This window comes from Chamaea fasciata, unplaced genomic scaffold (assembly GCF_029207755.1).
Source record: "Chamaea fasciata isolate MVZ Bird 193981 ecotype frontalis unplaced genomic scaffold, bChaFas1.0.hap1 SCAF_20, whole genome shotgun sequence".
Taxonomy (NCBI): domain Eukaryota; kingdom Metazoa; phylum Chordata; class Aves; order Passeriformes; family Sylviidae; genus Chamaea; species Chamaea fasciata.
The window spans coordinates 9,564,308-9,591,387 of record NW_027094105.1 but is presented as its reverse complement, the minus strand read 5'-3'; the positions used below and the strand labels follow the sequence as shown (position 1 = coordinate 9,591,387).

Genomic DNA, 27,080 nt, shown 5'->3' with positions numbered 1-27,080 from the left:
CCTTTGCCTCCGTTTCGCGCGTCCCTGCGGCCGCGGGGCTGGGTCCAGGAGCTGGCAGGAGCCTGGCGTGTCTGCCCTGGTGTTGTCCAGCTGCCTGGAGCGTTGGAACATCCCGGTGGAGCTCAGAGTGGCTTTGGGCAGCCTGGGGAGGGCACAGGTCCGTCCTGAGCAGGGATGAGCACAGGGATGTGTTCCTCGTGTTGGGACTGTGACCCCTTGGGGACCCCCAGCCCTCCAGGCCCCAGCAGTGCCCACCAGGTGGAACGTGCCAGTGCCCCAGGTTGGCAGGAGCTGTTAGGAGAGGGGTCCCAGCGAGGGCAGCGGGGTGCGGACAGCCCAGGGCACAGCAGAGGGTCCAGCCACGGCCCTCCCTCACCCTCTGCCCTGCCAAGGCCAAACCTTTTGGCGGCCGATGTGGCGTCACCGACAGCGACCCACATTAAAGCAGCCCAGCCGCTCTCTGGCACGTCCCTTCCCCTCCTGGGTTGTTTGGCACAGCTGGAGCTCCTTTCCCACCCGCCAACAGCATCAGCTGCAGCTTCTTATCAGCTCTGGGTGCAATCCAGGCTGGAACCAAGTGAGAGGTTCCCGCTGGTGCCAGTGGAGGAGTGTTTGGAACAGGCAGACCTTGTGCTGCAGCTCCTGATGTGGAGCAGCAGGTGATTTCTGCTGCAAAGGGAAAGTGGGACCTCTCCAGGGCCGCCCTGTGAGCCAGCTGCTGGTGAGTGCCCATCCTGTCTTTTCCTGGGTGGTTCTCTGTGACTGGGAGGTGCTGGAGTTGTGCTTTTTTTTTCTGCTTGTCCCACGGGGAGCAGGATGGACTGTAGGGGCACAGCTCCCCAGGTTCACGTCCTATCTGCCCTGCTTGGGTGGTACCAGGGCTGAGAGCGGCTTCTGTGGGCCCTGTGGCTGCTCCTGCCTGATGCAGGGCACAGGGCTGGGAGGGGGAGGAAGGTAAATGGGCTCCCCAGCCATCCAGGCAGCTCTGCCCCCAGCCCAGCACCAGGCTGCTTTTACCACAGCTTTTATCCCTTGTGTCGTAGTGGTAAATATTTGAGAAATTCCAATGTGTACGACCCCCTGTAGCTCCGCTGCCTTCCTCCACCAGCCCAGGGGCTGGCAGAATGGGAAGATGCTCCATGAGCAGCAGCAGTTCTCCACCTGCCCTGGCTTTTGTGGGGCTCCCAGCCCAGCAGCTGCTGCTCCTGGGCAGGTATCAGGGAAATCCTCCCAGCCCAGGCTGCTCTCGGGATGCTGAGGCTGCAACAATGGCAAAAAAAAAAAAAAAAAAACCCCAAAAAAAAAGCCCAGTTGATAAATGTCAAAAGAAATCCAGTAATCGGCTGAAAGCAATTTCCCGAGCTGTGGAACCGCCCTGGGCTCGCCATCTTCCTTTATTCATTTATCATGGTAAGGGCTTTGGCCAAAATACACAAAGCAGAGAAATCGTTGACATGTGGGGCCCTAGCAGAGCAAATCCTTCATCCTCCTCCCCCCCCTCCCCGCGGCGCACAAACTAACTTTCGGGGAGTTGTTTATTTAAGGAGTGCAGAGCACTTGGTGCTCTTTGAACCCAGATGCCTTGGGAGCAGGGCTGGGGGCTGCCACCACCTTCCCGCTGCTGCCACTGCCGAGGCCGTGCGCTGCCCAGGGGAGCAGCTGCTCGCAGAGAGGGGCTGAGCTGTGCGCTGTGCTCGGGACCTGCTCTGCCTGTACCTCCCCCAGCTCCTAGACTGCGGTGCCAGAGGCTCTCAGGCCTCTTGTAAATGGCAGGGGAGGCAGATGCTGCTTTTGGGAAGTTGCTGTGTTGGCTTTAGGTCTCAGTCCTGGCCAAAGCAGCCGTGCTGACAGCACTGGTGTGAGTTCTCTCCCCACAGAGCTCCTGGACCCCCCCGTGCTGAGCTCCCCCATCCCTTCCCACTCTGCTGGCAGCTGCCAGCCACGGCACGGGGCAGGGCTGGCTTTGGAACACGTGAAGCCAAGGGAACACACCAACCAGGGCCTGGCTGCCACCAGGCTGCTGCTCCACGCCTCGTTTTGACTTGATTCCAAGCACAAATAAATGCTGAGGTTTGCAGCAGGACGGGCAGGTTCCCCTGCTGGGTGGTCCTGGCTCCAGGGGGCTGATGGTGTGGGGCAAAGATGGGGGGGACAAAGTGAGCAGGCCAGTCCTTCCTCTGTGCCTCCAGCAGTTTCCAGTTCTCCTTCCTGATACTTTATTTCTGATCTCAGTTCATCCAATCGTGTTCCCACCTGGAAAAAGGACAGCAAGGAGAGCTCCCCCCCTCTCCCTTCAGCACACCCCGAGGCAGGCAGCGGGAGCAGCCACGGCACCGAGCTGCCCCTGCCCATCCCCGAGGCCGCTGCCTCCAGGCAGGGGTGGGTGGCAGGCCATTCCTGCTCCAGGGGCAGCGCGTGTGCCCGCGGGGATGGTGTTTATCCAAGCAGCTCCTTGGTCTTTGCAGCCAGCAGCCTGTCCATCTCCGTGGCAGCCTCGTCTGCCATTTGCTGGATCTGTGGCAAGACAGTACAAAATCAGAGTTCTGTGCGAGGTGACGCCACAGTTTAAAGGAGTGACCAAACCACCCTTCGGGACAAGGCTGAAAGTGCCAGTGAAACCCCAGCAGTGCTGGGGCAGTAACTGGCTCTTCCTGGGGGTTCCCACCGGCCCCCAGGGAATTTGTGCCCGACTGTGAGAGCAGGGACTGCTCAAAGGCTCTGGAAAGAGATGCCCACATAAAAAAAAAACAAAACCTGCTGCCTGAGCAGCTTGGTCAGGTTTAACAGAGACTCAGGGCAGAGACAGAGACCTGCTGGTGCTGGCACCAGGGCAGAGGGGCTGTTACCTCCGGCAGCACTGTAGGAACACACAGGTAATGTCCTGTGCGCATGCCAGCAGTTCACACACCCCGTAACAACCTGACTCTTTCTTGTAAAAAAGAAATGAAATGGTGGTTGCTCAAGCCCTGCCCAGGGATCAGCTCTCTTGGCAACAAGAGAGGGACACGGCCAGTGTGCAGAAGGGATGAAAACGTGCAGGCAGGTAAAGACTGGAGCACGCCCTGTGCTGTGCGCTGGTCTCACAGGATTTGCATCTGCTAGTCCGCAAGGTCTGACAATGGCCTTTGCTCATAAGGAAAAATTCGGGTACAAGGGAAAAATTCCACTGGAGGTGTTACCTCTGCCAGTGCAGAAAACCATCTGTGTGCTGTGGGAGAGCTGCCTCCCCCCAGGATTCGGTTACACCGGCATGGCCATTTTTCCTGCTCGCACAAACGCTCTGTATACCCGTGTTTATTTTTGTGAGCACACACAGAACTGTCCCAGAGCATTTGCAATGTATCTAACTTCAGCTGTTAATAAACAAACAGCTAAGAAGTAATGGCCTGCCTTCAGAGGCATCAGTTCAGCAGAACACTTAGGCTTGTGCCTGAGTTTATGCCCAAGTAATTGACTTTAGTGACATCTGCTCTTAGGGAATTAGGCATGTGCTTAAGTATTTTCCTGAGTTGGAGCCAAAAACTCTGAACAGAGATAATCTTGCAAGCCTTTTCATTAACAGCAACTGAGGCAACGCTCATTAACACATTTGCAGTGGCCAGGCACAGCTTGAGTGGTGGTACAGCCACGGTCATGGATGGTTTCACTCCCTAAATTCTGCTGGTTGGTGCAATAATCCCTCGTAGTACAAAAGCTTTTGGGGAATTCTTCCTCCCTGTGTCAGCTTACTGTGGTTCATATCCTAAATCTGGCTTGGAGATTGAAGCCCCAAATCTCACAAAGGAAAAGCAGATGCAAACGTCACTGCCAGCTCGCAGAAGGACAGAAAAATTACCTGCTTTTCTAGCAGCCTGATGGTATCTTCTGACACGTTGTTCTTGGACTTCTTTACTTGGGTGATGCTTTTGCTTCTCACCTTTCTCAGGGCCTCTTTGGACTTGTTGGTGGACTGCTTGGCCAGCTTGGCCAGGCTCTCCCTGTGCTCTCTCGTGACCCTGGGAGACAGAGGAGAGGAGAAACACCAAGAGGAAAAGCAGTGTCATGTGTAGCACAGCCAGATTTATTTTCCGTGAAGGACTCTGGGTAGGCGAGTGATCCTCTCCAACTGCTGCTGTCCTGCCCAGGGACACATAAAAGCTGCTGGTTTTAGATAGTGCTGGCTCTGTGTGGAGACACCGTGTCTCAGGACAGAGGGACTGAACAGCTCAGGGCACGTTTTTATTCTGCTTTGGTCCACCTGAGAAAATCTGCCAGCTCTGCACAGCATCCCAGGGAAGCAAGTCTTGAGCCTGGAATGGAAAATTTCCAGCCCAGCCCTAAGCTGGGGATCTTGGACTGAATCTTGCTTTATAGTTGTTGCTGCAGTGCCTGAAAGTCATCTTGAAATGTTCAGACTTTCCTTACTTCCTGCTGCCAAAGCATGTGTGGGAAAGAGGAAAAATCCAGCTCCAGACTTGAAAGATGGAACCGAAAAGTGTCATCCTGAAAAGCACAAAACTGCAAGGCCAGGAGGAAACGTCTGCTCCTGAAGCTTGGGTTTGCCTCCCTGCAGCTGAAGACCCTGAATTATGTACCTGGAAGCTGAGGAGCTTATCTTTCAATCTTATTCCAGCTCAGCACGACCAGGATTTCCCACCAAGATGACATGAACACCTGGGTTAGGAGAATGGACGTGGTAAGCCACAGGTAACTCAGCTCAGGAGAACTTCTGGTGAACCCTCCCCCTGATGTGGGGCCAGCTGCTGCTGTGGTGTCACCAAAACATGTTCAACTTTCTGCCCCAAACTAAAAACTGGTGGTGAGGGGGCCTGGCCATCAAAAAGGCTCAGGAACGGCTGACGTGTCCCCTCAGCTCAGGTCACGCTGCAGCACCTACAGCTGACCACTGCCAAGTGCTTAACAATAATATTTTAATTCTTTTCACAGCTCTCGGAGTTTCCAGACTGCCAGGAGAAGGAAAAATCCCCGTGCACTCCCTGAGACTCGCTAGCTGGAGAATGCGTGGGGGTGATACTGCAAAATAAACATTTCACAGGAGTATTTAGAAACTGGCTGCAGCAGCCCGGGTCACCAAAACCCTGGGGTCAGGACTCTTTCCACAGAGAGCTCAGGAAACGTGGGGTGAGAGTCCCTGGGCTCTGCCGCGCAGTGGGGCTGGGTTATGGGGGGCTCCGGGGGCACAGCTGCCCCCTCAGCCCGTCCCCACAGCCAGGTGTCTGGCAGCCATCCCCGTGTCAGTGCCAGAGGGAAGAGGCTTCCCAGAACCAGTCAGAATTGACAGGAATTTGGGATTGCCAGGAGAGCTGGCAGAGCCGGAGAGCCGCGCCCCGGCACCCAGGGCGCCCCGGGCCGTCCCCTCCCTGCTGAGGCCAGGGAATGCCACACGGAATCTCAGAACGCCCTGAGCTGGAAGAGTCCGACTCCTCCTGGGCCTGCACAGGACGACCTCAAAATCCCACCCAGTGCCTGAGTGTTGTCCAAAGGCTCCCGGAGCTCTGGCAGCCCCGGGGCGGTGCCCATTGCCCGGGGAGCCTGGGCAGCGCCTCCTTGTCGCTTGGATTTTCAGCCTTCTGATGACTATTCACATATTTCTAGTAGAGTTTCTCACAGATGTAACATAAACAAGGAGATTGTTTTCACATACCAATGTGTAATAGACTTCTGAGATGACCATCGGAGTCCGAGGGGTGTCCCCTTTGTCCTCCAATGCTAGACCAAACTCCAAATCCTATTTAAACCCCAAACCGACAATAAACGGCCCTTGTTTCTTTCCTCACTCCAACCTGTTGGGTGAGTGTGGTTCTCTCGTGTCCGCAACAGCGGCACCTCCTCTGGAGGAAGAACCTTTCCCTGACCTCCAGCCCCACTCACCGGGAGCTTTCTGGTCAGCACAGGCTCGAGCCTGGCCCAAAAGCCAGTCCAGGAGGGAGCAGGGATCCTCGTGGTTCCCCTCCATCCCAACATCAATGCCTCTGGGGCTCCTCACCTCCAGCCAGAGCCCCGCAGCACATCTGGAACCGCCAAAGCTCACAGATGTGCCCGAGGCCACATCCTCAGGCCGCTTGTCTGGGGGGAAGCAGGGAGTCGATCCCGGCTGCCCAGCCTGGAGGAGGTCGCTGGGCATCTCTCCCATGTCCCGCAGGGTGGGAGGGAGGAGCGGCTGAGCTGCGGGAGCCCCAGCTTGGCGGCCTTCCGAGGGTATCGCTCGCCTGCCCGGGGCTGCCGAGCCTTGAAGGAAATGTTTTTGTTTATGCAGCTCTGCCAGATTTCCTCTGCTTCTTGGCACCGGGTCACAGCTCTCATGCCTCCTTGTCTGTCTTTATTAACACCAATTTCTTTTTATCACCGCGCAGTGCCGGGGAGTTTCTCAGCGGGTTTTATGTTCCAGCCAGACTGTGTGTAAATTCTCAGCAACGCTACCAATAATGCCAGAAATGGACACTTTTCCAAGCAGACGCTGTTTCTGGTTAAGGAATCCATCAACACGAGCCAGGCCCGAGGTTTCTAAGGACAGTTGTTTTAATCCCGCCCCCGAGATCTGGGACTTTTAAGCTGCCCTTAGGTATGTTTTCTTTTCTGTCCAGTAACCGCTGTCCCTACCCCCCTCCTACAGCCAAAACAAAGTGCGAAGTGAACTTGGGGAGAGGGGGTCAGGTGGGGAATGAGGACAAGGTGCCCCCCAGCTGCCCTGGCCTGCGGCCCGGGGAGCAGCAGGGTCAGTCCCTGCCATTCCCCGGGGACAGCCTTGTCCTGCCTGCACCAGGGCAAAGCCTGCTGAGTGACACGTCGGGGGGAGGGGGGGTCACATCTTTTTATCTGATGAACTTTTTTTTTTTTATTTTTCTGCCTCCCCCAGGGGTTTGAGCACTGCAGCCTTTGATGTCCCACCCCTGATGTGTGGCAGAGCAGACCCTCAGAGAGGGTGACGCAGCTCGGCTCAACACGAGGCATTTCTCTGGGTAAGATCTCTGGTTTTCTGTACCTCCAGCACCAGGAATTTCCTGTGAAGGAGAGGGATCAGTTAAAGGAAAGCAGGCTGAACTAAACACTCTGCATTCGTAATTGCAGATAAACACAGGGTGCAACGTTTATTGCTCAATAAAACGCAGGCAAGAGCTCCTGATGATGAGCAGGAGCAGCTCAGAACAGCTTTGGGGTGTTTTCAAGTGAAATTTTTTTGGTCATTTCTCCCCATAGTAGGTATCTTTGCTTATTTCTTAAAGGGTAAAGGGGAAAAAAAAAAAAAGGCTCACAATGAGTCATTAAACTTTCAAATGAGTCATCTGGCTTTCAGTAAAGCATGTGTAAAAATATTACTGATTTACAAACAATATCCAGTGTAACACAATAGGTCCAAAAAAGATGAATCTAAAAATGAGGCAATACCATAAAAGACACAAGGTCAGGTCAAATTCGGCCAAGAGATCAACCAATACAAACGTTCCCATGGATGGTTTTCTTTCTTCTTTTTTTTTTTTTATGTAATTCTTATTTTTAAACCCTCAGAGGCTACTTTTTATACAAATAAATATTGCCTATGCAGAGCTAGCCACACAAACAGGAGAATGCCTCGGGGAGCAGAGGGATCCTGGCAGGCAGCACAAGTAAACACCAATGACACGAGTGTATTTTTTCTGTTAAAATTGCATTGCAAAAACTAAACCGAAAGAACAAATACTGAAAAGCAAGCTCCATTTTTCTAGGCTCTGTTGAAACACTCTGGAGCACAGCTGGACCTGCACAAGGCAAAATACGACACACGTGTGTCCAGCTGACAGGTCAGACTAAAGAGTGGTTGTAATAACACGTAAGGCCAATTTGGATTTGGGGTTTCATTTTTTTTTCTGTGCCTCCCTTCCTGAATGAAGCAAAGTCTGCAGAACCAATATTAATATCGTCTCTTCATTTCTGATTTTCATTTCTTATTTTGCACACCTGACTTAATTCTGCGATTTCACTGCATCTGTCTGTCATCTCTTCTTTCGTGAACTGCTGGAAATAACGCAAAACTTTTGAAAAATTTTTAAAAGTAAATGAGGGATATAATTATTCCTGCCCTGCCTTATTCATTGGGGGGTTTTAAAAGGCTGGAACTGTTTGTATTTTTGGGAAGTGGCTGAAACTCCCACAGCCCCAGACATGGAGCCAGAGAGGAGCAAAAGGGACTGGAGGTGTCAGCGAGGGCAGAGCCACAGGGCACAGCTCCCAAATCCTTCACTCAGGACTTCCCAAGCAAGGAAGGGACCAAGAGCTGCAACCCTGACACAGGAGAGGAACACAGGAGCACACGAGGCAGAGCTTCCCTGGGAAGAGAAGCCTTGTTTGCACTCTGCAGCACCACCGAAGATAGTGACAGTCCCCGAACATTTGTTTAAAAACACAGTATTTTGTCAAAGCTTGGGATTTGCAGTTTTGGAGTTTCCTCCCCTGCAATTCGTATTCAAGGATGACCCAAGTGCCCATTAACAATCAAACCACTGTGCAGCAAACCCGGGAGCCTCAGCAATTACAAAGATAATGGTGCCCTCCTCCTCCTCCTCCTCCTCCTCCTCCTCTGCCTCCTCTCCTGAGGAATGGGGGAAGGGCAGGGAGCACGGGGAAGGGAAAATCAGCAAATAGAATGATAATGTCATTCCCTCTCACCGACAGCAACGGAAAGCTGCAATTAGACTTCTCTGATCAAAACGCGGGGTAAAATCCCACAGAGGTTTTTAAAGGAGATTTCACAGCACAAGGAATACCTGGTTCATCTTCACCACAAAGTCACCCGCCCGTGCAAGGGGTTTGTGAACGCCCTGCGTGGGAGATGTCTTTACCACGGCGTGAAACCGTGCCCAGCCACACCTGCCCGGGGTATTCAGGTGCTCCGTAAGGTCTGAGCACCCACAGGAAGCGACGAATTTTCCTTGTGCCACCCCGCCCTGTGACAGGCTCTGTGTGTGTGTCAGAGGTCTCTGATTTTACCCGAATGGATCCCATCCCCAGGCAGAGCCAGGACCACTCCTCCCGATCCAAACTGAAGCATGGATGCAGCAGCACCTCCTGCCTTGTCCAAGACACCTGTGTTGGGTGAGGGAAGTGATGCTCAGCCCTTGCCCAGGGGTAACCTGCTTTTCCAGCCCTACACCCAGTTTTCCATACAGCCGCCAGTTACACACTGTGTGCTACACAGAAGAGCGAGCAGATTTTTCTGTCAAAGCTGTAAGTTTTCTTCCTCTCGCTTTCATGAGTTCCTCCTGGTGCTCTCTGCAGCAAGGTGCTACTCTCCCCTAATGCTACTGGTTCAACACTGCTGGTCTGTGCCTGTGTAATTCCAGGAATTTAGAGCAGGGCAGCAAAGGAGCAGCCCCTGAATTAAAGCAATACAGTTTCAAAAGCCTTTGGCTCTCCCTTTCCAAGTGCTGCAGCCAGCTAGGACCAAGCTTCCCCTGCAGAGGGAAGATGGAAAATACGACCAATCATCAGATGCCAAGATGTGGTGACTTAGAGCTCAGACACTCCGAAGAGGTTTCACAAGACGCTTCTTAGGGCTGAGATTTTCCCCCCAAACCCGAACTACAGCTCTTTGGGAAGCAGCTGCGTGGGGATATACAGCAATCATGCATGTTTGCCCTCTGAAGGGCACTCACTGCAGTGCTCTGTGCTATCCTGCATGGTGGGGAGCTCGGGCACCGACACTCACTTGGGAACTGGCACCCGGATCACCGTCCCGTCCACCTCTGGGTTCAGGTTCATGCCACTCTCCCTTATTGCCTTCTCAGCTGCAGCTGTGCTCTGTAGAACAGATCAAAAGGTAAAGGGAATTAGGAAATAATCATTCCCATATGCCAGAACTCTGTCAATAGTTGGCAATCCATCTCCATGGAACATGGAAACATTTACTTCTGTTACCAGTCGGATCAGGAAGTTACATTGGTGCAGAGAGCTTTGATCAAACCGAATGGGAAACTACGGCCGCTCGTGTTGGGGTAGGGGGGCACGGAGGGAGGAGAGGGGAAGGGAAGCAGCAACAAAAGAAAACCGTTTTGCCTCTCTGAAACTATTTGAACGGTTTGAGGCAACGCAGAGTGAAACCGCAAAAAATTCCCAAGGCAGGGCCTGACTGTGGCAAAGGAGATGAAAAGATTCTGAGCATTTAAAAATTCCAGCGGAATGTTTCCCCCTAGAAATCACCCAGTGCCAATTCTGAAACCTTAATGAACTTAACCACTTCAGCACTACAACCTGACCACAGGACAGCAGGGCAGTAGCAAATGGCTGAGAACCAGTGCTCGTGCCCAGCTCTGTTTACTTTACAGCTTATTACTGAGGATTAACTTCTCAAAACTCCCCCACCACAGGCTGACGCTCTGTTCTGCTCAAAAGGTAGGTGGGCAGGTTTTCCTGGTGACTGCAAGGTGATTAAAAGGCTTCACCCCCACCACAGGGTGTGGGTGCACCTCTGCAGAGTGCCAGGCTTTGGGGTTAAAGCAGAGTTTGGCAAAGAACACCCACAGGACTCTGCCAGGTCACTTCATTCTTGACTCTGACAAGCCCCAGGAGTCTTTTTTCCTGTGGCACTCACATTTTCGAACAGGCACAATGCTATTTCTGATACTCTTTGCCATTATTAACTTTAGCTCCAGGCTGCTGCGGTATTTATGTAGCCCAGACTGTATTTACAAAGCTCAGCTTTTGCCAACTGAGGCACAAGCTAAAGCTCTGCAGATTTGTTCAGGTCCCTCATGTGTGACATCACTGAGTGAAATGAATGCTCTGCTGGTGTTCTGCAGGAGACAACTGCTGTCCCCTGAAACGACAAGGGCAGAGAAAATGCAACCAAAATGATCTCAGCGCGTTAGGAATGTCAGTGTGTTATCCCATGGACAGCGCCTGTCCTGCAGGAAAGAAAAGCTCAGTAAAAACTGTGTTGTTTAACACAGATATTGGAGGAGATAGAAGTAGAGGAGAATAATGAGAGAAGGTTAAATATTGCAATATTGCCCCCATCCTCTTGTAGCCTGAGAAAAAAATAACTGTACTTTAAAAAACAGCATTGTTTGGTTTTGTAACTCTTGGGAAAACATACTTTGGCTCTGCAAGTCCTTTCCTATGATTATTTTATTTCTCAGACTCTTCAGGCAGTTTTACTTTCTTCTGAATGTCATGAACTGCTGACTGTATGCTGTAAGTAATGGCATCAAGTGATCGTGTCTCTAATGGCTTTAGCTCAATCCATCACAAAACAGGCACGGGCATAAAGCAACTGTAGTGAGAGAAACGGTTCAAGTGGTCCTTTAGCACAGAAAGCAAACGAAGGCAAAGCTGTCTAGAGGATATTTAATTTCTCCCATGCCCATCTCTCAGCCTGAGCTCCTGCTTGGACACGGGATAAGCCATGGAGGGACTTCCCTGGCCCTCTCAGCGCCGACACTCCGCGGGACCCCGCTGATGAGGGGCCTCCATTCTTCAGAGCCTTGCTGCACACAGGATACACTCCAAGAAACACTTAGGCATCAAGTGCCTTGCACTGACCTCCTCTGAGACTTTGCTGACTTAATTAATTGGGGAAAGCCTTTGCAAAATAAATAGAGATAAGCCCTGGCAAAGCTCCAGCCCTGGAGCGGGATGAATCGTTAACCTTGCGCTGGCTCCTGCTCCCCTGTGCCCGGCTCTGTCTTAGACCTGCTGCAGGGCACCACAAGGGCATGATCCTGAGCCGGGGTTTGGATTTGCTGCCTCGTTCAGGGCCAGGTTTAAGGCTCCTGCAGAAAATTAAAAGAACTTGTCTCTCACAGAAGATAAATCAGAGCCCCTAATTCGGGTTCTGACCTGGAGGTGCTGCCAAGGGAGGAGCTGGCCGAGCTCAGCAGTGCCCAAGTCGAGCTCTGTGACAGCACTCAGCATGAGCCAGCTCAGGCCTACCAGAGAAGCTGTTCAGAAGGTCACAGGCTCCACCAGCAGCTTCTCCCATGAACTCTCAGGGGTATCAGCAGCCCTGGTAATACATAAGCAAGTTTTAGAGGCTCTGAAGTCCCCAGCACAAATTCCAACTATACGTCTGGTTGTGTATGTTGCCACGTCTTGTCAAAGAACAGAAGTGAACACAATGACACAGCCTTGCAGCCATGTGTGCAGCTCAGGGGAGTGTGTGTGTGCTCAGATTTCTCGTAAACGTGTGGGAAACGGGGAGGGCTGGCAGGGCACAGTGAATCCAGGCATCTGCTCCATGACGCTTTGTGCTGTTTCGCAGATCCACCTGAGAGGAAAGCGCCTGCAAAGCAAACCCCTGTAACCGTGGCACTCCTTGGATACAACCCCGAGGGCAACCACAGCACTCAGTAACTCTCCTCTGACCCTGTGCTGCTGCAGGTGAGCCGCTCTGGGAGTTGCTGTCAGCAGCAAAATGCCCCTTCTGTTCTGTGTCAGCACCAAGTGACACAGCCCAGCCCGGGTCTGCAGCCCTGCCACGTTTGACTGGTTTCGTCTAAACGCTCCTTTGCTCGGCATCAACCTGTTTGTTCCCGTGGCAATCATCTCCCCTCCCAATGTGTCCTCACCTCGGGAAAATTGGTCATGTTCACTATCATGAGCTGCGGCGACTTCTGTGAGATCTGCCCCAGCTGGTTCAGCGGAAACTTCCCATCTTTTGTCATCACAGTTATGTGATCCAGGGCCCCTCAAAAGAACCAAACACGGGGAGGTTCAGTGTGATAAAACACTGTGCAGTGATGCTGAAGAAAAACGTGTCCACCTTGTCCCACTTCCCCTCTGCCGTGCAATATACAGAGGTTACAAAGGGAAAAATTATGTTTATTCAGACTTCAGGTGCTGTTTGTGTTCAGGCACCCCCTGTGCATTCACAAGTTAAATATTTCAAAGCTGCTCTAAGGCACAGAAACATGAAAACAAAACTCTTGTTTGTTTTTGCTACTAGAATAGGAAAACTAAGCAGGGTTGTTAAGAATTAAAGGGAAATGGTTATTTTCTAATTCTTACAACTTAAAGAAAACCAAAATGTTGCTATAAAAATCAAGCAACATATTGTCTTTAACTTAGCAGTGCAGTCTTAAACCCCTGTTTTTTTTTTCCAGGCCCCCAGAGGGGTGTTGTACACTGCCTAATTTAAAGTATTCAGTTTCTCCCTGAGCTACTCTTAATCTGCTCTCTACTTTCTGCTGCAAAATGTTAACAGGCCAGAAGGCACATGGGACAGGAGGTACTTTATCAGTGCAATTAAAAAAAATACCTATGGTTAAAATAAATAGTTAAGAGACTAAGCTACGCTTTCCAGCTCCATTAAAGACAGAAGTGCCCCTGCCAGAGCTGGGGTGGTGAATGATTCAGATTTGGTCGTTGTTTAATGTTAAATTTTATCCCTGAAACTTGATACGCTCACAAATGCGTAAGTTCAGAGTGTTATAGCAACTGTGGCTTAGTCAAACACATTCACATTTCTTCCTAAAACACAAAATCCATGAAGGGAACGAGGCTCGTACAGCTTGCTACCCACAAAGATGAACAGGAGAAAAAAGTCTGTATATGCCAGACACCAGCCCAAATGGCAATTTCCAAAAGGCTAATTTAATGGCAATTGGATTTTTCCTGCCCTACTGCACCATTAGCTGACAACCTGCTTCTCCATCACATCTGCAAGCAGTTCAGTTAGACACTTTTGACATCTCCCACTTAAAAAAGCTATTTCCAGGAAGCTATTAAGAAAAATGGATCCTTCCTGGTCAAGCTCAGGGTGAAGAAAGCCTCTAGCTGGGGATGTCAGGGTTGTAGGAACTGGATGCCCAGCGGACAACTCCAGGAAAAGAAAATCGATTTTGAAAAAGTCTGAGCTGTCCATTACCAGGATTTGTATCCTAATAACAAGCTACAGAGCATCACACAAGGAAGTTACCAACCTGGTGAGGTTCTAACATTGAGATTTCTGCTGAAGTCTTCCTTCAGAGCTTCTATGACTGCCTGCATATCTTCACTGGTTTCCTCCAAATTGATAATATCCTCAACTAGGGCAGCACTGATATTCACTTTGGCTTGACTCTGCCCTTTACCTTTAGCTGCAGATTACAGAAAAAAAAAAATTAGTTTCTACTTCTCACAAGTTAGTTAGGAAGTAGAAAAAGATAATAAAGTCACGGTCAGATTTGGAATCGAGTCTAAGATAAACTGAAGCAAAACCAAAATAGCTGTATTTTTTTAATGAGTAAAGAGCTCACCACTTGAGCACAATGGCCAAAACAAATAAATATTTTAAAAATATATTGAGAGGTTGCAAAACCGTGAAAAAAGCTGCCATTTTTACCTTTTTTGGTAGCCAGCTGTCTGCTGGGCAGCATCTGCTGGACACACTGCCTGCAGCCCTCCAGGAGTGGGGCTGGGCATCCTCGGGGAGCCTGGGGCAGCCCCCTGCCCATGGCACAGGAGGAACGGAGCAGCAGGGACGGGAGGGGACGGAGGCACCTCAGCGCCAGAGCCATTGCTCACTGCTCCCCTCTGATCCACCTGGAGAAGAGAAAGGCAGGTGGGCACCCCGGCGTGCTGCAACCAAACAGATTCAGGTCTTAGTGGTGGCTGTGGGGGAGAGGTGACGGCTCAGGGATGTGGGCAGTGGGTCTGGGGGTCTGCAGTGACCACCGGGCAAATGCAGGGGGAAGGGCTCGGTGGTTGCCAGCCGCGGTACCAGCACATCTGGCCTTTGCACATCTGTCCAGATGGGCCTCTGACACCAAACCCACGGCTGTGAGCAGGACCAGCTCAGCCCGGGATCGGGATGTGTGCACATCAGCTGGGCCGAAACTTTCATTTCTGTCTCAGGAGCTCTGACACGCCCATATTCGCAGGGTTAATTCCAGCCTGGGCCGTTCAAGGACCTTCAGTTTCAGCAGCTGCGCATCTGCTGCGCTCAGAGCTGCGGCAACACGGAGGGGAGCCGGTCCCCGCGGAGCCGGCGGCGCGGGCAGCGGGCAGCCACCGGGGGAACCGGCCCTCCCTGTGCCGGGGGCACCGGACCCCTGCCCCTGCTCCTGCCCCCGGCGCCGATCCCGATCCCGGCGCAGATCCCGATCCCGGCGCCGATCCCGGTCCCGCCGGTGCCCCCGGCCCCGCGCAGGTGCGCACCGACCCGCCCACTCAGGCCCCGCCCCGAATAACCTCGCCCATTGAATAACCCCGCCCCTTTGAGTGACCCCGCCCCGCATAGCCTCGCCCCTCGCATAGCCCCGCCCCGCGTCTGGCCCCGCCCACCCCGCTCCCGAGTCTCCGGGCGCCCCGATCCCGGCCCGCTCGCCCCGGTGCCCCGTGGAAAGCCGGGCCGAGGGCCGGGGATCGGGGGCCGGCGGTCGGGAATCGGAGGCAGGGATCGGGGGCCCGGGGTCGGCCAAGGGGAGGGGAAGGAAGGCGGGGGAGGGCGGGCGCCACCGCCTCGCTCACCGTGGCGCAGCCCTGCGCGTCCCACAGATCGTCATCGACCGCTCCGCCGCCGCGTGACGTCAGAGAGCGGCGCCAAGGGCGGGGCGAGGCCTGCGCGGGCACCGAGCGGCCCCCGGGGCACGGTGAGCGCGGCCCGGGCCGCCCCCCGCCGCCCTCCGCGCAGCCATGGAGCCGGGCCGCCAGGCGCTGCCGCTGGAGAACGCCTCCATCCTCTCCGAGGGCGCGCTGCAGGACGGGCACCGCCTCTGGATCGGCAACCTGGACCCCAAGATCACCGAGTGAGTGACGGCGCGGCACCGGCGGCACCCGCGCCCCGCCGAACCCCCGCGCTCCGCCCCCGCGGCGGCACCGCCCCGGACGGGGCCGTGTTCCCGCATCAGCCCCGGAGCCTCCCGGGCCGTGCCGTGCCGTGCCGCGCCGCCCCTCCCCGGGCCCGGGCCCGGCAGCCCCCGGGGACCGCCCGAGCACCGCCCGGCCTCCGGGGCCAGCAGCTCTCCGGGGTGTCGGCGCTGCCCCGTGCCCGGCAGGCCGGTGCATCACTCCCCGCTCCTGCCTCTGTCCCCAGCCAGGGGTGACAGTCCCCTCCTCGAGCAGATTTGCGCTCTGAGGAGCGGCCCGAGCCTGCTGCGGGCAGGGAATGGCTAAAGCCTGGGTGTGCCTGTGTGGGGGGTGTTCTCCGCGCTCCGAGCGGCTCAGGCAGGTCCTCGCCTCCTGCAAACAGCATCCCCTGATCGCTCAGGCTGGGAGCCCAGGGCCTGAAAACATCCCTGTTCTCTAAACTCGGGAGATGTAGGATATCAGACTTTCAGGGTGCAAACAACGGTAAAACAAGGCACGGCCCTGGATGTTGTACCCAGAGTGGTTGGGGTCTGTAGAGAAATGAGGGTGGGCAGGGGAGGTCTGACAGGCAGGCGTCTGTGTCAAACAACAGCCTTGTTTTGGTATTTTGCTGGGCGTGATTTAAGCAGAGAGTGGCTGCAGCGACGGATGGTGAGGAGGTGGGAGTGATGGGGCTGGCTGCTGTGGTGGGTAAATGCGTGAATCAGATATGTGTGCGAGCATTTTGTGTTTTCTCCGGGCTATGGATAATTATCTCCTGGGCAAACATAACATTTGAACAGCTAAATTGTCAAGGGAATATGATGTGCTGTCCAATATTTGGATAGGGTGCTGTGAAATCACTAGGTTGTATAAAACGGAAAGCAAACCAAAACAAATTGGGCTTTGCACACTCATAACAAACAAGCATTTTTGATTAACTATTGTGTGTGCCTGTCGTGGAATACTTTTTCTTCCTGGTTCTTTTTGTGTGTGTGCAGGTGCTGGGGTTTTATTCTAAGTGTGGTTCATCTGAACAGAGAGGCTCCCTAATAGCCTCTGAATGGAATCATTAATGCATTGTGATTTCAGCCATTCAGCTTGGGGAGGTTTCTGCATTAATTACCGCTTCCATCCCACAGCTCTGTGGCTGTGGTTTGTCCACATTCACTGACCACGTGAAATCAGATAGAGGAATTCTTGAGTGTTGTTTGCTGGGTCCTCAGGGGTTCAGGAACTGGGTTAGTGCGAGGGCAGGAGTGGAGGGTGTGTGTGCATTGGATCCTTCACTTCCCGGGGTGATCCTCAGGGGTGTTAAAGACCCTTTCAGTGTAGGTTGTTCCTTTTAATCCTGGCCAGATGAGTAATAGGTTTATATGGCACAATTAACTGTTTTCATCAGTTGGATGAAGTGAGTTCGGTGTTTTCTCCAGGGTTCTCAAATCTAGAGTTGCTTCCATGCTCCTGAGTGTTTAAAGTTTGCCCAGTGATGAGTGGCAGTGCTTGCTACTTATTTCAGGCTTTATAATTCTATGACTTGCGTTTTGTTTTGCTTTGAAATGGCTCTCCTCTCCTGCAAATGATGTATCTCCATTTCCTTGTGAACAAAAGGAGAGGAAGCTCCTTTTAGCACATTGCCAATGTAGAGAAAGTGTGTGGTCAGTAAGTTTCTATAAATCATCTTGACCCTTATTCTCTCATGCTAAGGGCTTGCATCTCTAGTTCTGGTTGCTCCTCTGAATTATTCCTGTTGAGGATTCTACTCACATGAAAACGAAATCTTTCTGCATTTGCAGCTGTTATCTGTTTTTTAAAGAGTTGCCTTTGTTATTTCTATGTCGGATTTGTTTAAGACGGAGTAAGGTTGATTGAGTTGTTGGCAGAGTTAATAAGTGGTTGTGACACTCTCGAGCAGAAATGAGATCAGAAAAGTCTTGAATCAATCCAAGACTTCCATTTAAAGAGCAAACTACAGCTGCAGTCAAGTGCTGGGGAGTTAGAAGGTAATGTACACATTGGAGCGCAAGCTGCAGGAGCAGGCACTTGTAAATGTAGGGCTGCCCACAAATTGCAGGCTGGGAGCTGATGCTTTTGGGAGGTTATTGCACACACCGAGTGTGACTCAGCTGGGGGTGCCGACATGCCCCGTGCACTGGGTTATGGTGGCCATTCCTCCTCGCTGGTGGTGTTCGTGGGTGACTTCTCTTAGCCAGCATCCTTGAAGCGTTGTCTGCCTGTGGGAGCAGGTGGTGTTGGGAGTCTCCTGAGTGTGTTCTCAGCAGCTGGCAGGAGGACAGCTGGCACCAGGGGACCTCACAGCTGCTTGTGGCGTACGATGGTGTCTCCAGGCACTCTGGAAGCTGTGAGATCCCTGCCCTGGGATGGCAGCAGGTGGTTCCTCGTGGTTTGGTGTCACCAGCATCGCTTGTGCCCCAGCTGCACAGCAGGGCAGGGGATGTGCTGTGGCTCAGCTGTGTGGTCTCATCACCCCTCAGTGCTCCCACCCCAAGGGGGAAAACCACCTAGTTCAGTTACGTCTCCGTGTGGCAGGTGGGGTGGAATTGCCTCCTCTGCCCCTTCCTGTTTGTAAAGCCCTCAGAGACTTTTCAGCCCTTTGGGCAGGCAGAGATTTCATTCTCAGCTCTCTGCCTCACATGATCTGGTTTCCCGGAGCCTTTCAATGCCCATTCATTTTCCCCGGGTATGAAGTGGCGGGTGTTGGACTTCCTCAGCTGCTGTGCTGCTTGTCGAGGATCCCATCTCGATGAGTCTCACCTAGAAAACAATGTGTGCGCAAGTTGTTGTTACAGACCCCCGCTGGCTCCCGGTGGGGCAGAATTCCTCGCAATAATAGTTTTAGCATGTGGCCCGGTCCCCGCGCGGCATCCTTGGGACAGCATTGTTCAGAGGAAGCCTTGCCTGCGTCTGAATAGCGCTCGGGGTGCCAGGAGGAAGAGAGGAGGAAAGGGAAATGGGGGAGCTGCAGGTTTGTCTCGCATTCACATCAGATGACAGGAAGTGGAGATGGAGGTTGGCCGCGGATCCGCGGGGCCGCGGCCGTGCCAACGGCTTCCAAGCCCTGGGTGACCCACGGTGTTGCCATAGTAAAGCTTTTTACATCTTCTCGCCTTTTTTTGGTGGTTTTTTTTTTGTTGTTTTTTTTTTTTTTTTAATAAGGCTTCAGGTTTTCCATGACAGTCTTCTTCTTCCGTACCTCTTGGCCTGAAGGACTACATGTCAAGTTACTGTTAATGCCCTCAGTATTTTAACGGTAGCAAACCACAGTCACAGCCTAAAACATTAATTATACAGGGTTTCTGAGCTGTTCCACGGAGAGGAGGTGGCCTGCTGCTGTAAAATTACAGGCGTGATCGGAGAAAGGATTCTAAACAAAACAGATGACATAAGTTGCTTCTAGACTGTTGATGAAAAGTGTTTTAAAGAAACAACTATCACCTCACTGCTAAGAAAGTGTTATTGGAATACGGGTGCTCTCAGAAAAAAAGAAAAATCAAGACCCCTGAAGAGTTCCTTTTGGCAAAGCAGCTGCAGGGTTTTTTAGTTCAGAACTCAGGGAGAATCCTCCTTGCCCTTCCCCTACCTCGGCCAGGAGGGGAGCAGCATCCTGGTGGTAAGGACTTTATTTCCATACTGCTGAAATTCCAAGGGCTTTCTGTAGCAGTGTGTGTTTACAGAAACAAACCTGAGGTGCGTTTACATATCTTGGAGGCTCTGGAAGTCCAATATGTGGAGTTTTTTATACATCACGTCTCCAAAGTCAGTGTTTTCACTTGTACATCTGCGTCTGCTTGTTGGGAGTGTGAGGTGGTGAAATTTGGCTACTGTGGAATCAGCTCCTTCTCTTCACCCTGCTCTTTTCAGTTCGCCTTGCTTCCCAGAGCTGAGTTTGAGAGCTCATTGGCTTCTTGGAAGACCATGCACTTCATCTGTATTCCAAAGGATGTAGGAAGCCTTCCATAATCAATGACAATGTGTGCGTTCCCCTGGGGGGTAACTTGGCCCTTGTGCACTGCTCGTCTGTGCGCACGCTGCACCTTCACCTCTTTAAAAGTGCACATCCTGAATGTCCACCGTGACCCATCCTGCGGGATGACTCACGTTCCTGGAACTTTCTTGCCTGGCTTCTGAGCCTTAACAAAGGGCTAAGGCCCTTTTCAGACATCCTATCAGGCTTTATTAGGAAAAATGCTGTCTGCCCTTCCCATCTGGACAGTCCCTGGTGCGCTTGGCTGTCTTGGGCCGCTGCTGACCGTTCATGTCTGGACGTGGGAGGTTTCATCCGGTGCCTGGTGTTGTCCTGGTTGGCTCTCTGAGCACTGAGTGTTACCTTTAAAACGCTGAAAATTTGGGTTGGACTGTGTGGCTTGCTAACAAACACTGTGCAGCTGCCCGGGAGATGAGTCCTGACTAAGACACGCTTATTAAACACTTCAATAATTCTTAAATGTCAGGGATGGGGTCAGGCAGTGAAGGAGCAGTGAGTGTCACTTTTCTCCTAGGTCAGCCAGTGTTGTTAAACACTTCAATCCCAGGGAACCAAAAAAAGCTGCAAGGAACTTCCAGGATTAGATGTGGCCTGTACAGCATATGTGCTGCTTGTTTTAAGTTGCCCAGTACACCAGATACTAAGCAGACAGATTTACTCTGGCTTTCCCCAGTTTTATTGGAAACAGCACACTCCCCGCTGGATGGCAGGAAGATAATTGGCCAAAAAAGTGTCTGACTTCCATGAACATGTCGCTGAAAAGCTGTCTGAGCCAGAAGCACTGGCAGATTCAGGCTGGATGATACTGAGGGCTGGCTGGTGCCTTTTTTTGTTGAGGTCTGCTGGCAGTTCCTGGTTGCAGGTTGTTCTGTTTATTCTTCTGTCTTCCTGCATGCCCGTCTTTTCCAGGCGAGTGTCTGTGTGCCCTGGGGTGTCCTTGCCAGAGGGTTTGTTCTGGGGGAGGGAGGGCAGCAGGAGGAGCAGGATCCTGTGGGATACAGGGTGCTGTGGGCTCAGAGTGCTTGTGCTGGGAGAGGAGAGGGGGAGACAGGAGGGTTTTGCTTAAGTAGGAGTGATTTAGTGAGGCAAGAGGCAGAGCCCTCCCAAACCCCTTGGGAGCCATTGCATAATTGTCCAAAAGGCAGCTATTAATAGATCTCTGTGCCCTTCAGCTGGCACTGCTGGGAGGGAGCTTTGTGCCTTGGGGTTTTGGAAAGTCACTGGTAACGCTGCTCAGAGCTGTGGGTGCTGAAGGGCTGCTGCACAGGGCACCCACCTCTGCAGGGATTTGGGAATCTGGGTGTGACACAGCTGAATGTGTTGTTCCTGAGTGTGAGGGGTGTGTGTGTGTATGTCAGGGGTTGCTCTCTGTCTTCTCACTGTCAGTGGGATGAAACATGTCATAAATGTTTTCTCTACCCTTCAGATATCACCTCCTCAAACTCCTTCAGAAGTTTGGCAAAGTAAAGCAATTTGACTTTCTCTTCCACAAGTCTGGTGCTCTGGAAGGGCAGCCAAGGGGTTACTGTTTTGTCAACTTTGAAACCAAGCAGGTAAGTTGCTTTTGATCTAAAGTTATAAATGACTGACTCCATTCCCATTTTTTTAATGCTAATTCAAAACTACACCAGGAAAGGATAAATTCAGTGCTTTGTCTACGCAAACCCACAGATTCTGACAGCTCCACTCTGTCACAGCCACTTTGTGACTGCTCCTGCAAGTAGAAATAGTGATTTCCTTTCTCCTCTGCTGTCTTTTTCTGAATCCTGCTTTTTAATGCTAACCAGAAAGGGCCAGTTCTTTGCAGCTGGTGATAAGGATGTCAGAAGAGCCCTAACACTGTGCACTAACTCTAGAAAATTATTCATAGCAAGGTGGAGCAGCAAGGCAGATAAAGTCTGGTTACTGGGAGTCTTTCAAAGGTATCCCTGAATTGGGACACAGCGGGACAAACTTGCTGTCACTGAGCTGTACTTCCAGCAGGCTAAATAACAAAGAAAAAAGGGCTCTTTGCATGTGAGTGGGTTTTGACTAGAGGCTTGGTTTGTTTATGGAGCTGTCTTCCTGTGCAGGAAGCAGAGAAGGCGATCCAGTGTCTCAATGGGAAGCTGGCCCTTTCCAAGAAGCTGGTGGTGCGGTGGGCACACGCACAAGTCAAGGTAAGCTGCCTGCTGGAAAGAAAAATTGCTTTCAGTTTGCAAAACTATGAAAAACTTCAATAATAAAGCCTTCTTACCGAGGCAGTCTTGGCCTGGCAAAATAATTTCAGTGTGTTCTAGGAAATAACTGGGAGAGTTGATGTTTACAGTGTACAGCTTCTCCTGTCTACCCAAACTGTGCTGGATCAGCCGTGAGTGAGGACAGGCCCTTTAACCTGGGCTTCTTTGGGAGGGGGTTTCTGCTCAGGGCAGTGTGAACAGATTACTTCTATAAATGCCCGTGTTTTCAGCTTTTCCCAAACTTAGTGAGTAATTGGCTGGAAGTCTGAATCCTTCCCCTTGTGGTTTTTTTGCATAGGAGAGGGATGGAAATTCCCAATTACCGGTTACTGTGTTACTTTGTTCCACTTCTGAAAGCACTTATGTGGCAGCAGCTCTAATTAGTTTTGACTTTAAAGTAACATACTCTGCATCTAAGCTAAATATCCTTTTATTCATTGCTCCACCCTGTAAACAATCCAGTTTTTAAGATTGACTTAGGCAGTACCTTCTGGAACATCCTTATTTTAATTTTTTTTTAAATTCTTGTCTTGTTTCTCTTTCAGTTATTTACTATCTTATATTTGATAAAGCAATTTATTTTGAATTACTTTCTTTGCAGATAAACAGATTTGGGGCGGAGGCAGAGAGGAGATGCTTGTTGCTATTTTCCTTTGGGTAGTTTTCTTTCAGTTGATTATCCTCCCAACAGCTTTCTGCTTTGTCTTATCAAGTATATTAGTGCATCTGTTTTGGATGCTTAAAAAACCAAAACCAGGTACGTTCATTAAAGGAGACCACGTTGTTTTAGATACTGACTTCCAGGGCTCTTGTCAGCACATCCATTTGTGCAAATCCAGTCTCCATTTTCTGTATCTGTGGAGCTACTGGAGTGCCACGTGCCTGAGGAATGATCAGGCCACAAAAGGAGTCTGAGCCGGAGGAGTGAGTGTCTGCCCAGCTGCTCTGGGGTCCGGGGAGGAAGGTGCATAAATAATCACCTCGCTTCACACGGCATTTTCCAATCCCTGAATGGAAAGAACTTAACAGCACAAAACTTCGGCTCATTGTAACAAGAGTTTGTCTTAGGCAAGGCCAGCATGGTGGGAAGCAGCTCTGGGATGAGTGGCCAGGGCTCACCAGATGCTGTCGGTTTGAGCAGCTCTGCTGCAAAACAAACCTGACTCTGTGCCAAGCGAAATAAGGAAGCAGAACACTGCAAATAGTTCAGGACGCCCGTTGCCCACAGAGATGACAGACTCACAAGCTGCCTTCTGCAGAAAGTGCCTAACTGATCTTTTTCCTTTTTTTATATATATATATATATTTTTTTTCCCCCCATCTTTTCTCCCAGGACTGCCCAGGTCTGTGCAGTTGTGTTCTTGGGTTACCTTCTGGCTCTGCACATAAAGAGCACAGCAAACAGTACAGTAGTTCCCTTCAGATTTACCGTCTGTGCTTCCTGCCTTCTGTAGTGGGGAACAAGAAGTGACAGGATAAGGTTTGAGGATCCACAGTACAATGCACATAACTGTTCAGTATCCAGCCTGCATTCCTTGTTGGTACTAACCAAATATTGTGGTTGGGATTTGTTTCAGTGTCTGGCCACCAAAATCTTTCCTAGCAAAAGCTCCACAAAACCTGAGGCGATGTTAATCCAGCTTTAAAAGTCCATCTGTGGGAAATGTTTCTTTGGTCCTAGTTGCAGCTGACTCAGTCCTTGGTCTCTTGCTTGCAGAGATACGATCACAATAAAAATGAGAAGATCCTTCCAATCAGTCTGGAGCCATCTTCCAGCACGGAGCCGCCCCAGTCCAACCTCAGGTAGGAGATGGGTTGGGTGAGAGGTGACCCAGCGGTGGCACTGGCAGGGAACCAACTTCTCCCATGTCGCTAAGACTTGGAGTTGTTGGCATTGTTTGTGTTGAAAATCCAGCACAGCAAAAAAGCTGTTTCTGAGCGGGCAGTGCCTGTGAGGTCACTCGATGTGGGACGCTTCAGACTGGAAGTTGATTTTCTAATGTGCAAAGCCAGTGGGTGGTAGGAAGGGAATGAGGTGAGGTGGGGAGTTGGGAATGTGTAGCGCTCCGGCTCCTTTGGCCAGAATCTCTGCGCCTCATGTGAGTTGGGTTTTTACTGGACTGATTTGGTTCAGCAAAATGCTTATGAGCAGGAAGTTCTACAGTAGTGGCAGAAGATGAAAACAAAGTCACAGGTAGTACTCCACGTAAAACGATTTTTTTTTTTTTTTTGCCAGTGGTTTTTTGCCTATAGGTCTTGTTCTGTGGGATGTGGTTAAATTCTCCAACCCCTGTGTTTACCTAAAGCACATAGCTGCTTTGCTAATCCACAGTTTGTTTGAAAGGGTGTGTGGTTTTCCTCTGTGTTCTGTCAGTGGAACCCTGTGAGGAACCAGGACCAGATTAATGCGTTTGCCCAGAAATAAAATTCTGGAATTCAGAAGTAACAGGCTGGGTAGTAAAGAGCAGAGGGGTGTGAGTCATGCAGTTTGTTGACTGCATGAGTGGCACTAGGGGGTTGTTCTAGTGAGGATGGATGGTGCAAGAAGCCACAGTGGGGAAGGGAACGTTCCTTCCAATGGAGGACAGTGAATAACAAAAGTCCTAGGAATTTGGGGTGTAACCTAGGATAGCTTCTCCCTTTGGGATAAACCCTGCTAATGCTGAAATAATGTTTCTTCCTGACCTAATTAGAGTCTGGGGTTTTCCCATCCCGAGCGGGCTGTAGCTGGGAGGAAGTCTGGCTTTCATTTCTCTGCTGTTCCCAGCAGCCTGCTCTGGGCTGTGCTGTGCTGCACATGCTCAGACCTCCTGAAATGACATCATTTCACATGAAGTAGGAAGCCTTGCCGTGTTCTTGTCTCGCTCAGCGGCCTCAAGAAAGCACTGAGTAGGTGCAGGCGCCGTTATTTTGGGGTGCTGGGGCGTCTCTTGGAGGAGCGAACCCGTGCAGAGGTTGAAATGCAGCAGTGTGGGCTCTGGGCAGTGCATTCCTGCCACACTGTGGATGCAGCACTGGGGGCTGCCTGGCCCCTCCTTGAGCAGGGAGGATTCACAGATGTCAGCAGAATCTCTGGATTTCTGTAGTTGGGTTTCATGCTGAGACCAAGCTCAATTTCCCTTCTGCTTTTCCTCTTTCCAGCGTCAGTGCAAAAATAAAGGCCATTGAAGCCAAGCTGAAGATGATGGCAGAAAATCCAGACGCAGAATATCCTGCGGCACCCGTTTATTCTTACTTCAAACCGCCGGATAAGAAAAGGACTACTCCTTACTCCAGAGCTGCCTGGAAATCCAGAAGATGATGCTTATGAATGGATGATGGTAGCAAGAAACACTGCTTTGTATACCTGGAGTCCTCCAATGCTTTTGTACTTTTGTAGAGTGGGAAGGACGGTGCCACCTGAGCAGGGCACGGCCAGCACAGCCCTCTGCCACACCTGAGGGTCTGCAGGCTCCTGCCTGTGCAGCTCACAGCTGAAGGCTGTTCAGAGAAATAGGTTCCCTTCAAAGCCGATGATGAACACACAGGCAACCTCTTGTTAGTGTGCATTCATTAGCCAGATTAGAAACAGTAACCAGCGTTCGGAGTAAAGCACGTCCAAAAATACTCCATTTAACTGATTACTTTTTAAAGTATTTTTGAACAAAATGTATTCCGATTCATGTTTTGATGGAAGGGGAAGCACTTGGTTTTGATTAACATGCTGTAGTTATAATGGAAAAACTTTTTCATCTCAATAAAGCTCATTTTAAATAGATCTTGCTACACCTTTAGTAACTGTGCATGTGATACTTTATATGCACCGAGGCCAATTGATTTTGCATTTTGATTTGCACACTCCACTATGATACTTTATGATCCGGTAATGACACAGCACAGGTATTTTCAGTGCCATTTGGGCTGTAGGTGTGTGCCTGCGTGCAGGAATTCGTGTATTTACACCGCACTGAGGTCTGTGCTGTGCCCTGAGCTTTGGCATTTGTGTTCAGTGATCCCTGACGGTGGCAGCTCCTCCTGAGCCAGATGTGGCAGTGTGAGGGTAACTGCAGCCCCTGAGGCGTCTGCCAAGCCGTGAACTTGGTGTTTGCCCCCCTGCCCTGCCCAGCTTTGGTTTCCATGGGCTGGTAGAGGTGGTCAGCTGCCTCTTGGTGTGAGGTGCACTAGTGTTTGTGGTGAACTGGGACTGCCCCACAGGCCAAATCCACAGATCTCATGGAAGGCATTGCCCTGAACCAACTGCTCTGCAGCACATTTTCCCCCTAAATGTCTGCAGAATAGAAATCTGAGGAAAAAAACATTTCCTGGCAGCATTTTCTCCTTTGTGCACGCAGTGCTGTGACTGCATGTGCCACGGGGATGTCAGAGAGCTCACGTGCTTGGGTCCAGGTGACGCTGGTCTGATTTTCCCTCCCCTGTCCCGTCAGACCTCATCGGTCACTCTTGAGCTGCTCCCCCAAACCGGTTAATGGTGGTCTCAAACAGGAGGAGGAAAACAATTTGGAAAGAGCCCCGGTTTGTGCAGGCAGGAGTTGCTCAGTGGCACAGCCCAGGGAGGTTTGTATTCCTGCAGCAGCAGCACACCTCCCTCCAGGCAGAGCTCGCTTCCTGCTGCTGAACCGAGCACCTGGAACGGAGCCGTGCCTGTCTGTGGCGGAGGATTGTTGAAAGCCTCAATTGTTCTAAAGTAGGTCTCGTGCTGTTAATGTTTGTTTCCTAGTTTTGGGGTACCTGAGTAAGAGGGAGAAGTGGTGTTCTTGGGAGTTTGTACCCCTCTGAATGTCAGTGACACCCATTTGCATTCCTCTGTGAACAGCCTGCGTTTGTTTCCTGCGTGCTCTTAACATTTGTAGCTTTCCGGGGTCTGTATCTGCGTTGTTTAGAACAGCTCTGAATTCTGCTCCTGTTAGGAATTTAGAAGATACCTGGTCTCAGATGGGTGTGTGGCCGTGCTCCCACCAGAAACGTACTTTGATATTTATTTGTATTTAAATACAATTCATTGAAATTCTTACGGCTCGAAATAAACATTTAAAATGCATGTTTTCCTCCAGGAAAGCCGAGGGTGGCAAGCAGGAAGTGAGTGAGGGTGGTAAATGCTTGGCATCAGCCGAAGTCCA

At 51.3% G+C, this 27,080-nt stretch overlaps 2 protein-coding genes across 3 annotated transcripts; one reads left to right on the top strand and one right to left on the bottom strand.

Moving 5' to 3' along the window:
* Positions 1-2,172: 2,172 nt before the first annotated feature.
* On the bottom strand, positions 2,173-15,510 carry MRRF (mitochondrial ribosome recycling factor). Of its 2 annotated transcripts, none has more exons than XM_066201605.1 (7): positions 15,421-15,510; positions 14,294-14,529; positions 13,893-14,048; positions 12,540-12,658; positions 9,683-9,774; positions 3,836-3,995; positions 2,173-2,514 (listed from the first exon to the last, which is right to left on the bottom strand). In XM_066201605.1, exons 2-7 carry the CDS (start codon positions 14,466-14,468, stop codon positions 2,437-2,439), a joined length of 780 nt encoding a protein of 259 aa, XP_066057702.1. In that variant the 5' UTR covers positions 14,469-14,529; positions 15,421-15,510; the 3' UTR covers positions 2,173-2,436. The 2 variants fall into 2 exon arrangements, with proteins under 2 accessions (XP_066057702.1, XP_066057703.1); XM_066201606.1 differs by lacking the exons at positions 2,173-2,514; positions 3,836-3,995 and adding exons at positions 6,041-7,001; positions 8,965-9,060.
* On the top strand, positions 15,480-25,720 carry RBM18 (RNA binding motif protein 18). The gene is made up of 5 exons (XM_066201607.1): positions 15,480-15,698; positions 21,171-21,297; positions 21,817-21,903; positions 23,681-23,766; positions 25,105-25,720. The coding sequence occupies exons 1-5, from the start codon at positions 15,586-15,588 to the stop codon at positions 25,262-25,264; spliced, it is 573 nt and encodes a 190-aa protein (XP_066057704.1). The 5' UTR covers positions 15,480-15,585; the 3' UTR covers positions 25,265-25,720.
* The last annotated feature ends 1,360 nt before the right edge of the window (positions 25,721-27,080 follow it).

Excerpts from the sequence above, each read along its gene's own strand:
- MRRF (XM_066201605.1), bottom strand. The coding sequence starts at position 14,468 with ATGGCTCTGGCGCTGAGGTGCCTCCGTCCCCTCCCGTCCCTGCTGCTC. Across the intron at positions 14,049-14,293 it reads ACAGCTGGCTACCAAAAAAG|CTAAAGGTAAAGGGCAGAGT; the intron begins GTAAAAATGGCA and ends TGTAATCTGCAG. Across the intron at positions 9,775-12,539 it reads ACATGACCAATTTTCCCGAG|AGCACAGCTGCAGCTGAGAA; the intron begins GTGAGGACACAT and ends TCTGTTCTACAG.
- RBM18 (XM_066201607.1), top strand. The coding sequence starts at position 15,586 with ATGGAGCCGGGCCGCCAGGCGCTGCCGCTGGAGAACGCCTCCATCCTC. Across the intron at positions 21,298-21,816 it reads TCAACTTTGAAACCAAGCAG|GAAGCAGAGAAGGCGATCCA; the intron begins GTAAGTTGCTTT and ends CTTCCTGTGCAG. Across the intron at positions 21,904-23,680 it reads GGGCACACGCACAAGTCAAG|AGATACGATCACAATAAAAA; the intron begins GTAAGCTGCCTG and ends TCTTGCTTGCAG.